The sequence below is a fragment of the Capsicum annuum genome, chromosome 11, assembly GCF_002878395.1.
Source record: "Capsicum annuum cultivar UCD-10X-F1 chromosome 11, UCD10Xv1.1, whole genome shotgun sequence".
In the NCBI taxonomy this organism is placed as follows: Eukaryota; Viridiplantae; Streptophyta; class Magnoliopsida; order Solanales; family Solanaceae; genus Capsicum; species Capsicum annuum.
In genome coordinates this window covers 91,300,636-91,317,686 of record NC_061121.1, presented here as the reverse complement: position 1 = coordinate 91,317,686, position 17,051 = coordinate 91,300,636, and the positions used below count along the sequence as shown (strand labels likewise).

General features: G+C 34.5%; 1 protein-coding gene and 1 pseudogene across 1 annotated transcript; both read right to left on the bottom strand.

The window, feature by feature from the left end:
- Nucleotides 1-6,841: 6,841 nt before the first annotated feature.
- Nucleotides 6,842-8,579, bottom strand: LOC124888870 (annotated as a pseudogene).
- Nucleotides 8,580-13,683: 5,104 nt separating this feature from the next.
- Nucleotides 13,684-16,389, bottom strand: LOC124888869. The gene is made up of 3 exons (XM_047400158.1): nucleotides 16,255-16,389; nucleotides 16,034-16,141; nucleotides 13,684-13,986 (listed from the first exon to the last, which is right to left on the bottom strand). The coding sequence occupies exons 1-3, from the start codon at nucleotides 16,387-16,389 to the stop codon at nucleotides 13,684-13,686; spliced, it is 546 nt and encodes a 181-aa protein (XP_047256114.1).
- Nucleotides 16,390-17,051: the final 662 nt, after the last annotated feature.

The following is a 17,051-nucleotide window of genomic DNA, read 5'->3' as shown; positions in this document are numbered from 1 at the left end:
ATCTGATGATCCAAATACTTTTCTTCCTCCTTCAATTCTGACTCATGCGCTTTGGAAGTTGGCCCTTGTGCTACTACTATATTCACTTTCTCAGAAGTCCCTATTGCAAACTTCTTTGCTAGCACCCCTAAATCAGCCCTTAGTAACATAAATTCTTGTGCTACTATATCATCAGCTTCTCTCTGGTCGCAGAGGTACCAATAGCATAAGTACCAGATCCCCTCTCAACCTCCCAAGTTTACCACCCTTAATTAGTGAGTGAAATTCGACCTAACATCTCCTACGCTATCTCCCAACGTAGTCTCATAAAAGCTCCTACAGAGATGGTGTTTTCCATGGCTCTATAACTGATAGCCAGGGCTCTGTAGATTATCTTTGATAAGCTCATACCTGACAACTGATTATTTGGAACCGTGCTCAGTTTTTTCTTAAACCTGAACCAAGCCTCATACATAGACTTTGACTACAGCTGCCAAAAATTATAGATCACTTCCTTGAGATTCAACATCTTTTATGAGGGGAAGAACCTATTTAATAATTACCTGCACAACTCATTCTTAGTTATGATAGAGCCTCTTGGCAATTTCCCTAGCCATAAAAATGTTTCTTTTGTAAGTGGGGAGGGGAAAAGCCTCAGTCTAAGTGCTTTCTGATCTACCCCTGGAATGTATACAAGGTGAAGATCCAAAGGAAATTTGTGTGGTGCAAATTTTAATCATCGGTAGGAAATCTTGCAGACACATCATTTAAATTTAAAAGTTGGATCATGGCACTCATGATGTCAAATTTGATGCTTGGGGGCAAAACAAAAGGTACTATGGCTCCAGCCTTGGTCGGCTCAATATATCCCACATCTTCTTCATCATCTACATATGGTTGCATATACTGATATACTGGTATTACTTGAATACAAGCACCTCTAGCTCTATTCTGATTTCTACTGAGTACTGCTCGGTAGTTTGCTATTTGTCTCCACTCAGTAAGATCTGCTTCCCTAGCTACTTTCTAAGCTTCTTTCATTGCCCTCTTCTCGACTTTAACATGAGCTAAAAGTTCACCAGTCTGACAATCAATAATATCCTGCACTCCTTTGGGTGGAGGTACAACATCACGAACCCCTTCAGGATTATCAGCTTTTTTTTGCTTAAACATCTTACCAAGGGTTTGTAGGATCCTCTTTTGATTTGGATTGATAGGGATTAAGGGTTTTCCTCTACTCCATGTCCAAGGCATACAATGACATATGCCTAATTAGGAACAAAAATAAAAAGCAAAATCCAAAAACTACAACAACTTCAAATCACTAATCAATACCATGTTCTGGGCTACTACACTAATTTCTTGATGACGTCTAAGCAACACCTCTTTTTAGATAATGATGCAATTGTTATCAAGATATAGTAACCCAACTAAGGTGGGGGTCGAATTCAAAGGGAACACACGGCTTAGCGGATCTCAGTAGTTATAGTCAATAGGCAGAACTGAAAAAGTAAATGGGGGTTTTATTTGTAGTAATCTCGAGCAAAGAACAGTATTAACTTGATTGAAATTAGTAGTAAGTGAACACTAGGATTGTGTTCCCCCTGGATTCTCAACTCTACAGACTTATTATACGTTGTTGATCCAATCCAATACCTTGCATGCAGAATCGATAAGATGTGTACCTTCTACAGTCTTTTGGATGAGTAGAAGGATTTTACCCTTCACCTTTTGAGTTTCAAGTTGTCATACTACTAACCCTTATATTGATCCAAGTTAACTATTACCTCTTGAGAGTCTCTAGTTATTAGATGAAACCTAACCATCTTACGTAGATAGAACCTAAAAACATGGATCGATAGTTAAACACCAAATTAGTGTTGTCTTTATTTTTTTCTAGTCACTACTCCTTTTTTGGAGTAAGTAGCAATATCTAGGCAGAATCCTAATGTATGCACCCATTAAGAAATCAATCATAACAAAGATAAAGCAATGCATGTCATTAGTATTGGTTTAGATCAACAATCGCATTTTCTCTACTTCGTCAATGTCCTAGGATTTCCACAACCCTATCTATGGGTTTTAGCCCCTCATAATTATGAAGAAATCAATAACATTCATAGCAGAAAGAATAGATGAAATCACAATGATAAGATGAATAAAAATCTACAACCGTAACGGAATAAATCAATCAAAGTCAATACAACCGTAACTGAATAAATCCCAAGATCAAAGATGGATTTTGGAATCAAAATATGTTTCTTAGTGTAAAAAGTGTATAACTCCTACTAAAAAGTACATAAGGGGTATTTATAGTACATAAGAAAATCCTATAAATAAAGCCTGAACAAAATAGGAGAAAATCGGGTCAGTGACCACCTACTCTCTGTACCTACGATCTGGTAAATGCACAGGTACAGACTGTAAGCTGCAGACAGACAAAGTCCTGTAATTTAGCTCTCACAATTTTGGATTTCTGGCACCTGCTTTGTCTATATGTGATCCATAAGTAAACTTAGTAGGTTTTGAGATTCAATTATTTATCTCTTATTTGACTCTCGAAAATGCATTAATCACGATCAAGCTGGAAAATATCTCAAACATCCATAATCACTCCCAAAATAGCCAAAAAACCCTTTTTTATGAACTTAGTATACAAAAAATGTTTTCCTGCAAAACATACCCAAAATAGATCATATCTAACAAAAAGGCCTCAAAAAATTTTATATTTTCCTCATTTTAAGTATAGAAAAAATGTTATATTTCTATAGCACATCATGTTCTTTTCTGGTCGATTACGGTATGGTTGAAAAATCAATATGTCTAGGTTAAAATAATTTGTATTGTATTGTGTTTTATTCCTTATTGTGTTGTCTTTTATGTAATTAGAAGATTTTTATGTATTTAGGGAAGTTGTCATATTTTTGGATGATTTTGGGGAAAAACGATACCCCTTCAAAAGAAAATATTTTAGAACTGTGTGAATGTATATATTTGTGAGTGATGTGGATCTTGTTATAGCATTAAGATTAGAGATATGATAATCAGTGCTAACAATTGCATGAACCGACTAGGTAATAGCTTGTAATATTGACTTTGTGCCGTATATGTGTGAGATGCTACTTAGATCCCTTTGTGTTGTTAAATCCAGAAGTTGCCCGATTAGACTTGCCTATATTATAGGATGGTTAGGAAAGGATCATAGACCATTTTTTATATTAGTCCACTTTTAGCCTAAATGGCCTTTTATGCACAAATTATATCTCTTGATCCTTATTTTGATCCTTATAGCCATTCACCTTCCCATTTGTGTTACAATGAACCTGTTTTAGCCCTGGTCCTCCTTGGCTACTATGCATCTCAACTCAGGCAAAGCGCTTAAGTCGAAGGTGGCTATCATAAGGGTGCATAGTATAAAATGGATATGAAGAAGGATATAATAAGAGAAAAAAAAGTAAGTTTGGGTGTGCTGAAAAAAAAAAGAAAATTATGAAAAAGTGAAAATGAATGAATAAAGACCACACCTAACCTGAATGTGCAATAAAGAATAAAAAGGGAGAAATAAGGCTAGAATAAAAAAAAGTTAAAGTGTGGACCCCAAAAGTAGTTGTAGTGCCAAGGAGGCTTAGTCACTTGACATATCCATATGCATCATTCCAGCCTCTAAGCCTAAATTACAAGCCAAAAAAAGTTCTATAGTGATGCTAACTTGATTTTCTGAAAACTAAGGTAAAGAAAATAAGGACAAGCCTATGGTATTTGATTCATATTAATTGAAACTTCTCTTTTGAGTGTGAGTGTCTCTTGACTGTCTCTGCATTAACATGCATTATTTTAGATGAGTGAGTGGGACTTCTTTGTTGTAGGGGCACATGAGTCATATTGCTAGCTGCTTACTTATTTTGGGTAGTGTAACTTGTATATACATGCATGTTTACCTATTGTTAATGTAATGTCATAACTTTATCCCATTGTGTCACATCGTTGTGCTTAATGTTTATACACAATTGGTTATGAAAGGTTTAAATAGGAGAGAGTACTATAGTTTGATCTTAAAGTGTTGATTGACTGCCTTGGATAGCTTAGATTCTCCTAGTTAAGCGTTGTGTTTTGTTTTGTGTTGTTGTTGCTTTTTTGTGTTGCCTGAGGACATACAAAAGTTCTATATTTAGGGTGTCGATGTGTTATAGATATATAGCACTTTCGATGCTTAAAACTATGAAAATATGCAAGTTTCTTAGGATGTTTTGTTAGATATAATGTGTTTGGGGTATGTTTTGTAGAAAACTAGGTTTTGAATGCAATTCTGAAGAAAAGGAAGAAAAGTGAAGTTTTAGGGTACATACAAAGGTAATTTTGGGCGTATGTGCTACATACTTAGCGTATGTGAGCAAAGTTGAGAAACTAAAAGTCCAGAGGCTAAGTTGCAGCAAAAAGAAAGAACATCAACATACAAAGTCAACATACGGACCGTACGTAGACAGCATATGTTCTGAAATGGAAAAATACAAAGAGTTGCAGTTTCAGTTTCAGAGGCCTGGTACATACAAAGTAAACATACAATCCGTATGTTCAATATACGGTCCGTATGTGAACTTAGCATGTACTGGAATGCAAAATTCCAGAGAGTGGAAGATCCAAGATTCAAGGGTGGCAACATACAAAGTTCAACATACGATCCATATGTTCAACATACACTCCATATGTTGACTTTCTAAGTATCCACCCACTTCATTTTTTTCTTTTTCATTTGGGATTTGATTTTTAGTGTTTCCATGTATTCTATAAATACCCTAATGATGTTTTGTATTCAGTGACAAACTCTTTATACTCACAATATATTTTGATTCTGGGATCCGAATTTTATCTTGAAATTATTTTGTATTAATTTTGGTTATTAATTTGGTTAAAGTTTTGGATTTTTCAGTTGTGATTATTTTGATTTCATCGAATGCTTTCAATTATGAATATTGTTGATTATTTCACAATCATGAGCGACTAAAACCCTTAGCTAGGGTTGTGAAAATCCTGGAAGATTGATGAAGTAGGAGAAGTGCTATGTTGTTCTGAACTAATACTCATGTATGTATTGTATTATCTTCAGTTTAATAGATGTCGTAGCGGTTGCAAATGTTAGGATCCTACCTAGATTATTACTACTCTAAAAGAGGCATAGTAACTAGGAAAAAAAAACTACAACGGTAATTTGAAGATTAACTGTCGATCCATGCTAATAGATATTATCTAAGTAAGATCGTTAACTGTTATCTAATAACTAGAGACCCAAAAGGTAATAGTTAACTGGGATCAGGATAAACGTTAGTAAGGATACATCCTAAAACTCAAAAGGTAAAGGGTGAGATTTGTCAGTGAGTCCAAAAGACCGCTGATAGTACACAACTTATCAAATTCTGCATGCAAGGTATCAGGTTGGTTCAATAAATCATTATAAGCCTACTGAGTTGAGAAGCCAAGGAAAACACAATCCTTATATTTATGTACAACTGATTACAACCGAAATTGACATTCATTACTTGTTCCAAATTGTCATTAAAATCCCCCCATTTACTTTTCCAGTTCTACCTGTTGATTACAATAGTTAAGAGCCACAATTTTACATATTTCAACCCCAACCTTTTCTGGGTTACTATGTTTGAAAGCGACCTCATAATCTTCAGATTGAAGGTGTAGCTTGGGCATTATCACATAACCAACCTCGAATGTAAAAAAACAGATCGAACAACCTTCTACATGGAGCCTTTCTCTCATAAATGGACTCAGAATCAACTAAAACATAAAAATATAGAATCTATGCATAAAAAAACATAAATGATACCCATTTTGTCTATATTGAGTTAGGGTAAAAAAGGGACCCCCGAAATAGGTTTTTAAAAAAAATGGGTAAAAATTGAAATTAGCAGTCATCGCTAAAGGGATCAAGTAACACTTTAGCGGTACCTACTTAGCATATCAGTCCGCTAAAGCGGACAAGGACTGTTTTAGCGCCTTCCGCTAAAGCGGACAAGGGCCGCTAATGCGCCCTTGCCAAGATGGTAGCCGACCTCTAAAGCGACCAAGTGTCGCTTTAGCACTCGCCCCTAAAGCGGTCAAAGTGGACATTTAGCGGCTGAACCAGCTGTGGAGCCTTAGAATTTCAAGTCTCAGCGGACCAATCGAGATTTGTTCGGAGTCCCGAGTATGCAAACGAACTGTGCTATTCCACTAAATTCGATGTTCGGGACTTAATGACGATATTAGATTTTCGAAAAAAATGTTGTTTTCACAGAATTGACACCCATTATCTATATTCACAACTTTAAAATTGAGGGTCAAAATGAGATTAAAAAAGGTCAGAAAGCCATATCAACCACGTTACCAACCTAAAATTGACATTCTAGATCGGTTGGCGCCATCTGGTTTGTCATCTGACATGTAGATCAATAAATGTAGATCGAAGTCAACTATAAGGTTTTTCATGCCATCAAAAACCATAAACTCGCGCAAATCACATTGAAATGCATTGGGAACCGTGTCAATAATCCCCACCCCAGAATTATCATAATGCAACTACTGAGAGGGATAAAATGATTAAATCACACAAAAATAAATATTTTACACAAGTCACCAAATGTTAGGTCATTACAGTTTATAGCAGCATGAATGTTACATGATTAAAATATAAGATTTAACAAATTTCTTTTCCTTATTAAATTTTGTGTGGATTCAAACTACCTGAAATTAAAGGCCTTAGCAGAAAAGATTTGGACGATGATTGAAGCCTCAAGGAACAAAAAAAGTCGTTACTAGTTAGTTAGCAAATGTAAAAATAGAAGTGATAGGTACAAATATAGGTGGTAGTGGTACTACCAGCAGAAAGAATAAGGAAACTTAAAAGGGAATGATGAGGGAAGATGACCAGTCCTCCTAATGTAATCTGCCTTTTCAGAACTCTTCACACCTTTTTCATTCAATTCTTCTTCAACATTGACTCTTTTCTCTTTTGCCATTCTCCTTGCTGCTGCCAATTTGTTTGTGTACTTTCTCCTCTGCCGTTGCTTTTATTCTCTCTGCTTTCACCTGCAAATCCATCTCAATCACATCTCCTATACTCACTATATTCCTAAAGTTACTGGCCATCATACAATTTGAATAGAAAAAAATTGTATTTTCAGATCTCTTACGTGTAAAAATGAACATCTTTTGAAGGACATAAAACTAAAAAAATATTTGTAAAGGACTAGAAAATTATCTCTCTCATGTTTTTGTTACATTAACATTAAAATCACTAAACTTACCAACTATATGGCACCAATAACTGGACTTTAATGTGAAACAAATATCTTTTTGTAACTAGACTGTTATAGAGCGTAAAGTTCAGTGATCATAAATGAAAGTAATTTTAGTAAAGGACTGCATTGAGTTGATATTAAGTTCGCACTTGGTTTAAGAAAAGATGGTGATAAATGATAATTAGCACCTATAAATTTTAAAATTCCTAACTCGACCTCTAACAACAAATTACTTACCATCACAAGCAAGAAGACATAGAGAATGCAATGAAAGGAAGTGCCGTATCAGAAAGGACTAAGATTGATTACCTCCATTCTTTTCATTTCCATAGTAGCTTTCCTCTTTTCATGATTTTCCCAAGCTTGTGGCTTCACCTCTTCGCACTTATACCTGTAGATAAATCATATGATCAATGCTAAGAAAGAACAGTACAAACAGTTTTGTATTGGCCCATTAAAAGTTGATAAGCATCACGTTTTGGAAACATTTTCAAGTGTTGAAACTAGTTTTATAGTAAGCATTTACGTATTTGACAGAAGTATTGAAACTGATAATCAGCAAAATGAGTAGTTCCTAATCAGTGAAGCAACATATTTAGCACATTACCTTGCCATGTACTTAGCATTTAAGCCTCATTCCATGCCATTGCACGAGTCTCCAGTGGATTAAGCTTGTTGGCATTGTTTTTTTCCTTCTTAGCTGCTAAATCATTGTTAAGAGTTTCCTCTATACTACAAACAATTCGTGTAGTCCCTGCATTTCCCCTGTTCTGACCAATGGTGGCAACAATTTGACCAGTTTATATAGTCTTCACTACCCCATTTTGGCCCCTAATAGGAGAAGATCCTGAGGATATTGGACTCCTTGCTGCCGGAGTTGTGGCTCTAATTGGTGCGGCTGTTCTTGATGGTTCTTGGCTTGCAATTGGGGTCATTTCTGTTCCCGTGTACACATATCGATCGAACATCGGCTGTTGAGTTGTTATTAGAAGCTTTTTTGTTTCTCCATATTGATTCATCACAATTAACTTTCTTTGTTTCTACTTCAAATTGAATCATAGTAGAATCTCCCTTATCACCACTCGAATAGTCTTCTTTCTTTGGGACAGGTGCAATCAACCTTAAGTCATCAGCATTCGAGTTTCGAGGGGTGGCTTTAGATTGGTGTTATTCTCCTCCCACTCTTGAAAGATTGACTAACCATTTTTGTGCATCATCCCATTTTGATGGTGTCGCTTTACCTAAGGCTGTTGTTCTATGATGAGTCCATGCACGATTTATTCCATTCCCTTTATGAAACTCAAAATTCATACTGCTCCCTCCTACAGCCTCTTGTTTTTATCCATAATTCAAGCATCCTTTATCCTCTGTGGATCTCATTTTGTCACTCTTTCTATATCAGTTACAGTCCCAAACTCTCAACAACAAAATTTCACCTTTTTCTTGATTCCCTTTGCCTAATAGATTTAAAAGGCAGATCTGGATACTTAAGATTTGTGCTAAACTTTAGCTTTTTGAAAAACAAGATCATAAAGGAGAAACAGCAACTTGAGACTGTTTTTCATCAATTAAAATAAACTTGTATTAATGAAATTAACAATGAGAAACCCTCTTATGTTTAGCACTTAAAATCATATGCCAAGTTAAACAGTAGTGTACTAAATGCAAGAAAAACTTATATATGTTTAGACAAACAAGTGATGACTTCATACAAGATATGGCAAAAAAATTGAGTTCATTTAATTAGTAGAAAGAAGGATATTAAAGTAAAAGAAGGCATAATTAACTTGAAGAGATGCTGGCCATTTACATGCTGAAGAGCAAAGCAGAGAATACTAAGGTCTACGAACTATGAATTATTGAGCTAAAAGAGATGAAGTTCGGATCCACTCTGAGAACTTTTCTACTAAAATACTAGTTTCATTTGCATGGTACACACCAAAAACTACTCCATACCACTATTATCAGTATATTTTAACAATATTACAATAATAAAAAAATAAGATGAACTTCAAGCACTAACTCTTTCACCTAGAAAGTTGTGCATTATATTCCTAGATATATGAGTCCGGAACCAAAATATGCTCTCATTTTAAATAAATGACTAATCTATTTCATAAAATTAGAAAATGACATAAATAAACTTTGTGCACTTAATTTGTGCATTTTGTTTTTTTCCTTTTTAACGGATAGGTGACGGATTTTATAGACTGCTATGAACAGTGCAAAATGCATTTTATTTGTGCACCCATTTTTTTTTTCACACAGTGCACAAAAATAGTGCATTATTAATTATTTTTTATGAACAGCAAAAAGTGTATTTTTTTTGTGCACTATCCTTTTTTATCCACATATTGCACAAAAATAATTTGCTTCACTGATTCTTCACTGGGTATTAAGATTCTTCACTGATTTTTTTATTTTGAGACATTGCAAGCATCTCAGAAGCTTATATAAACTGAAGCTGAACATTTTCTGCCGAACTTCTAAGTAAGATACAACAAGTAGTTAGATTTGAAATCTTATCTGAAGCTCATATAAGTGCTTGAGAAGTGAGAACTTTAATTTCAACGAAATGTCTCTATTACTGTCTACCCACGACAAGATTTTTTGAACTTTCAGAATCCAAAAAGTCCTCTAAATACCTAACAGGATTTTCTGAACCATCCTAACCGGTATGCAACCATGAAGCTTTATCCAAAATCACCTTCTTTCTCTATCTCACCATTTTCCTTAGATAACAGACTTTCACACTGGACCACGTGCATTTCAGCTTTGGCGACCCTGGAGAAGATTAAGGTCTAAGATATGTTTCTTGTACAAAATCATAACTCTAGGTGTTCTATTTCTGACGATGCCATTTACAAGTTGTAATGGCTAACGAGATGACCTTGAAAAAAAAGGACAAACAAGTATTGATAATGAAGCTATAAACTTTTTTACTACCTCAGCAGCTAATATGTACCAATATATTATACATGTATGACTCACATAGGACTTCATGACCAGTTATTTGCAGTTTAGGATCCCTGTTGAGCATCTTTTTAACTAAGTCTTTTGCATTATCAGAAAGCGGGAAAAAAGGATAGTGGACAAAAAAACGTGCACTTTCCATTATTCATAGAAAAATAATTAATAGTGCTTTTGTGCATATAGAAGAAAAATACATAGTGCACAAAAAAAGTACACTTGTTCATAGCCGTCTATCTAATCCATCATCTATCCATTAAAAAAAAGACAAAGTGAACAAAGCATATTTATGTCACTTTCTAATTTTATGGCATAGATTGATCATTTTTTTTTAAATGAGGCCATATTTTGGTTCCAAACTCTAGATATTCAAAGTGGTTTTTGTAACTTACCTCTCACTATTTCATTCTCCATGGTATCTTGAGAAATTGAAGGAAAGGTGTAATTTAAGTCCTGAATGAAGGATTGGTGACATTGACCAACTTAAAGAGTTAAATATAATTACGAAACTTAATTAAGTTACTTGTGGACTTGATTAATATTCTTAAAACTTTCTAATCATTTCAACAATACAAATCAACCCACACCCCTCTGCTCTCCAAATGAACCATCTCTCAACTCTCTCGATAGTTTCTCCCAAGCAACATTTCTGCAAATTTCTCCCTTCAATCCCCGGCGACAAATAGTTGGGGTTCAAGTTTTTTTTCAACTTTCAACCATCAATCGACGTGACAACCTTGCTCTCCGGCGACAACAACTTCGAGTTCTTCATCATCCCTTTTCTTCTTTCACAGGTGAAAAATTATGGTCTTTTAGTTTTGAAGAAAAAAAGGAACTTAAGGCCAACTTCTCTTCTAGTATTAGCTAACAATTTCAATATTTGTTGCTTTAATTTGAAATGCGGTCTGAATAAAATCCTAATTTCTGGTATTTCTTTGCTTCTCTTTTTGGAGTGAAATATGATTTTTTATTTTTTGTTGCATTTTTTGAAGTTTGATTTTTGTTGTTTGTATTTGTACAAATTAAATAATGATTTTGGTGTTTTTCATGTTGCTCGCATTGTTGGGTTGATTTGTTTTTGTTCTTGGTAAAAATGGTGCATAGCGGTAACTTTAGAGCACCGGGATGCCCTTTTTTCTAGATTAACCTTCTGATGAAACAAATTAACCTTCTGATGCAACAAATTAATCATCTAGTACAACAAATTTACTATCTGATGTAATTTACCATTTGATGCAACAGAGGAACCAACGGATTAAAAATCTAATGCAACATATTTACCATTAAATTAAAAATCCGATACAACAGATTACTATCTGATGCAACTGATTTATCATCTGCTGCAACAGAGAAATCATCAAATTGAAAATCTGATGCAACAGATTTACCATCAGATTAAAATCTTATGCAACACATTAACCATCTGATGCAACAGATTTACCATCGAATTAAAAATTTAATGCAACAGATTAACCATATGATGCAACAGATTAACCATATGAGACAATAGATTAACCATCAGATGCAACAGAGGAACCATTTGATGCAACATATTTTCCATCAGATTAAATATCTAATGCAACAAATTAGTCATCCGATGCAACAGAGAAACCTTCTGGTGGATAAAATCCTATTAATTATTCCAACACGACATGTCCAAGACTTGATTTTCCAATCGATCATTCATATATTGTGATAGATGACCCTTTAGTTGAAAGAAATCTAAATAATATTGAACGTTGATAACAGTTCCAATAGATCACTTATATATTGTAATAGATATGTGATTTGTTGCACAAACCAATCATCTGTTTCATCAAATAAGTGATCTATTTTTATTGTTGTAACAGATTACTCATCCGTTGTAATAGGTTAGGTATATGTCGCAACAGATAACCTACCTGGTGCAATAGATGTGTGATTTGTTGGAACTGTTATTTTACTGTTGTACATGTTAGATTTACTGTTATCTTTTTTTAACAATGCATTAATCAATTATAATCTATTTTATGTTTCTGTTAATTTTAGATAATATGGCTCCTAAAAGAAAAGAAACTGAATCAAGTCTAAGTAAAGGACAAGTGAAGTAGCTAGGCTACATCTACCACTCTATGAGCTTGCTTTACAAGGATTATCTCAATCAGAAGTAGAAGATAATGAACATGGGGAGGAAAAATGCTTTAAAAGAGATGATCCAAATGCTAATAGCCCTTCCACCGAAGAGTTGGTCAAAACCTTCAGCATTGATAGTTATCCTGTGAGAATGCAGTACGATGTGCCACATATTTAACGGGTGATTTCGTGGTTAAGTCAACCATAGGAAAATCTTTCGATGCCTTCAAAAATACTTTGAGAATAAAATTTGGATGCTTATTTCAGGGACAACTGCTTGGGCAATATCTTGAATTACAAAAGGACAACAATGCTCGTTTCCAAATGAAACTTGTATATAGTCTTATCAAGCAGGTTTATGTATAAAAAAAATAAGATAGATGAAGTGTGGATAAATTATTGTGGCATGCCTGTTTGTTTTAGTTGGAATTGCCATAGTTATTGGACTAAAATATTATCCTCCTTATCAAAGTTATACCTTTTCTAACCTAAAAAAACACCCCGCGTACTCAAAAAAGGCAAATGCAACTCAAGTGATCGTGATAACCTGGCGTCCCTTATTGGTCTAAGCTTCGAAAACAAAAGTTTGATAGAAGCGTTGAAAGGTAAAATACTTTTAAAGAAGCACAAGTAATCCACTACAAAAAAAATAGCATTTAGCGACACGACATATTCATCGCTATCATATGAAAATCCATCGCTAAATAGAAATAGTGACGGAATAGCAACGGAAAATGTTCTATCACTATATTGCTCGTTTCTAACCTCATAGCGACAAAAAATTGAATTTCGTTGCAAAATTTGTGACCAATTAGCGACGAAATAGTTTGGTTGTTGATATTACTGATGTACATTTCCGTTGCTATTCCCAAAATTCATTTTGGTCATGGCTTAATTTACGACAGAATATTTTGTCGTTGATCCGTTGCAACATATTTGGTCGACTGAGTAGCCGTATTTAGCAACCAAATTTATCCATCGCTAAAGTTTTTCAGTAGCTACGACTGATGTTAGTCACTAATTTTTTGTCGCTAATTGCAGCCGTCTTTAGTAACTAAATTAATCCATCCCTAAAGTTTTTCAGTAGCAACGAGAAATGTTAGTCACTAATTTTTTGTCGCTAATAATTTTATAAGAAAATAGTTGAATAGATAGCAAAATTCACAACAATTGTGTCCAACTCCCACAATTTCACGTATTTTGTCAAACATAAACTAATGTCAAAATAGTCTATCAAAAATTAGTGCAACGATCATGAACTACGAATAATATGAAGCTACGAATAAACGTCGTCTTCATCATCATTAGTAGGAGGAGGATCAAGCACGACCCCTTATTGTACCCTAATACCACCAACACGCTTAATAACTATCGAAAGAAAATGAGTAGTAAGGTCCGGAATCAATTGCTTCACAAATTCCTCCATATTTGTTGTCGGTATAGAAATCGAAGGTGGTACTGATGATGTGGAAGCATTGCAGGTACAAAGTTTTTTCCCAAAGTAACTGGCAGCTTCAGATCTAAGACCAAATAATCTTTTCTTCTTTGCTCCTCCCGTAGCTTCATAATATGTCTCTAATTGGTCAATTTCAGATTCACATTGTACTTTTTCTCGTACAGTTTCTTCATACCTTTCCTGTAACAAGTGAAGTTATTAAAATAGACTCAAGTTCATGTCAAAACAAAAGAAAAATAAGAGATGAGTATCATATAGTTAGATGTAAGTTATGGACTTATATGTAGAAGTCGGGAGCGCTCACTAACAAAAGATTTTCCATCATGATTATGTGTATGGACGCGCAAATGTAACTCACTTGGAGTTGGATCTCGACCTATTTTAAGAGCCTATAAAGAATTTTTAGGTATTTAGAATGAGACCAACGTACATTAGCAGTAAACCAAGAGAGAATCATGACACACCACCAAGTTTCTTTGCCCTATTCTAAGCAAAAAAATAGCACCAAACATCTTGGCATAGCAGCAAAACAAAGAGAAAAAAATAAGAGAAAATAGCAGGAAATATAGCTGCAAAACAAAGTGGCATAGCAGCAGCTACTTGCAGGAAAAATAGCATAAAACTAGCAGCAGCTGAAATAACATAAAACATTCAGTAGCAACAACAATTTCTAGCAACAATTATAGTAACAAACAAGATATGCACTACAACAATGTCTTAATAATAGATTAACATCTCTGATGATTGAGACAGATTCCCTCACTATCAACAAAATTATTCATGGAGTTTGGGAGGTGACATGGACCATTGTGATGGAGATAAAGAAAATAAAGATGTTAATGGCTCATAACTTGGTCGAAGTGGCTCATACCTACAGAGAAGGAAACTTGTTGGCAGATTTTTTAGCTAACTATATTTATTGTTTTGCAGGTACACAACTACTAACTTTCCATTCCTTTCAGGCACTACCAAAGGCAGGCAAGGACATTTCTCATAATGGATAAACACAACATTCCAAACATCACAGTAAAGAAATTACAGAATCAAAATTTCAGCTTCAGACATGCAACATAATACAACACTTTTCAATAAAGATGAGAAGAAGGATATTGCAACAAGGAATGATAAAGTCTCAACTACATTATTCATTCTTTGGAGTTTTTGTATGACAAGGGAAAGGAAGAAAGAAATAGGAACATCAAACTTGAAATCTGAACAACACAAGTAAAGATTCAATTTCTTGTATGCTTGACGCTGAAATACTCACAGTTCTTGTTTGAGAATGTATATGGATTGGTTATTTTCTATAATTAATATATGTGTAGCTCTTTTAGCCCCCAAAAAGAAAAACTAACATAGTTGTCATTGCAGCTGCTTGCTGGAAACATAGCAAAAAATTAGCAGCAGCTCCAAAAACAGAAAATATTCAGCAGCAGTGAAAATTTCCAGCAACAATTATTGTAACAAATCAGAATCAACACAAACAAGCTACTTATTCTTATGGTTATATTTAAAAATCAAAGCTTAATTAACCATAGCTCCTTCGGCCTTTAAAAAGAAAAACAAACATAGCTTTCAACAATACTCGACAAGTGGTAAAGATCGACAAGAAGACAACCATGTAACTCTTGACGTAAGCAAAAGCTTGCTCTTATCATAAATCATTTAACATGGAATTCAACAATTCAAGATTTGTCATTAAAAAGAGCATAAGTAGTAAACTTGATTATCTAGACAAATACCAAATAGTCCAAAGATTTGTTTGTTTTTTAGAATGGTAAGGAATGTCTTCCAAAGATTTTTCTTTCGGTAATATCTTAAAGTATACAACATGAATTCAATAAATTTGTATCTTGTGAGAACTAAATGCACATAGAGATCATATCAACAGCCAAAAGATCATAGTAGTAGCCCAAACAAAGTAGCATTATGACCAGCTGTTTGCTATGTACTTTAGACACAATTGTAGCTACTATAATAGCAAAGAAATAAATGAAAAATAATTAACTATTTCAAGGTACGCTGCAGCAGACCAGAGCATCACAAATAGGACCAAAATAAAGAGGATAAACTAGCATATCAACGCCTAAAACAGCATAGCAGCAGCCCAAACAAGGTAGCACCACTACCAGCTACTTGCTACGTACTTTAGACAAACCATAGCTACTAAAACGATGAAGTAACGACTGAAAACTAATTAGCTATTTCAAGGTACGTAGCAGCAAACCATAGCATCACATATAGAGCCAAAATAAAGAGGAAAAACTAGCATGTCAACAGCCAAAAGAGCATAGCAGCAACCTAAACAAAGTATCACCACACGACCAGCTGCTTGCTATGCACTTTAGACACAACCATAGCTACTAAAATGGAGAAAAAATGACTAAAAACTAATCAACTATTTCAAGATACATAGCAGCAGATAATTTTTATGAAATATATACTTACAAGTTTTTCCCGGTGCTCTCCAACTGTGATAGAGCCACCTGTGTGTGTCCCAGCAACTACTTCTTGTCCACCATAATGATTCTTTGAATTTATCTCGAACTTCTTAACGCGGTCATCACTTTGCCAAAGTTCCATTCACTTTTTCCACACATGGTCATTTATAAATTCTGGTTGAACTGTAGCTCTATGCTTCTTTATATTGGAAATGAAATTCTTGTAGCATAATGCAGCCTTCTTCATCCATTATTGCTTCACCACAACTTTACTAACGAAAGCATCCTAATAGAAATTCTTCTGAAATTCAGTTTAAAGTAATATAATTAAGTGTTAGCTGCAAACTTAAATAATTTCTATTGATTATGATCTTAAAAAACATACCTTGAATTCTCCAAAATAACCATCTTTGACATCTTGTGAGACACCTTTCCAGTTGATCCCATTAGGATCAACTTCACTTTTGAAAGACAATGTAATGGAATTGGAGCATTTGGAAGATGGTTCCAACCTGTAAAACATCAAATTCAACACCAATAACACTACACAATATTTATGTACAACAACATAAACACAAAAATAGCAAACATATAAGTAGTAGGTACTAACCTTGAAGAAGTCAGAAAAATAAGAGTCCTGGCATTGTTACAACTGGAATCACCTGAAGCAGATATATTTCTCTGACTAGATATTGACTCTGTTGCTATGTTGCTTTGAGCATTCATATTCTGTTCTGTTGGGCTGCTTTGGATAGGTGAAATAGGAGATGTCTCAGGAACGACCGGTGTTTGATCGGGTGGTAT

What these genes read in the sequence shown, in the direction of transcription:
- LOC124888869 (XM_047400158.1), bottom strand. Translation starts at nt 16,389, where the DNA reads ATGGAACTTTGGCAAAGTGATGACCGCGTTAAGAAGTTCGAGATAAAT. An exon ending in GAGAGCACCGGGAAAAACTT is followed by an intron (nt 16,142 to 16,254) that starts GTAAGTATATAT and finishes TAAAGTGCATAG; the next exon opens with CAAGCAGCTGGTCGTGTGGT. An exon ending in GCTCTATATGTGATGCTATG is followed by an intron (nt 13,987 to 16,033) that starts GTTTGCTGCTAC and finishes CACTTGTTACAG; the next exon opens with GAAAGGTATGAAGAAACTGT.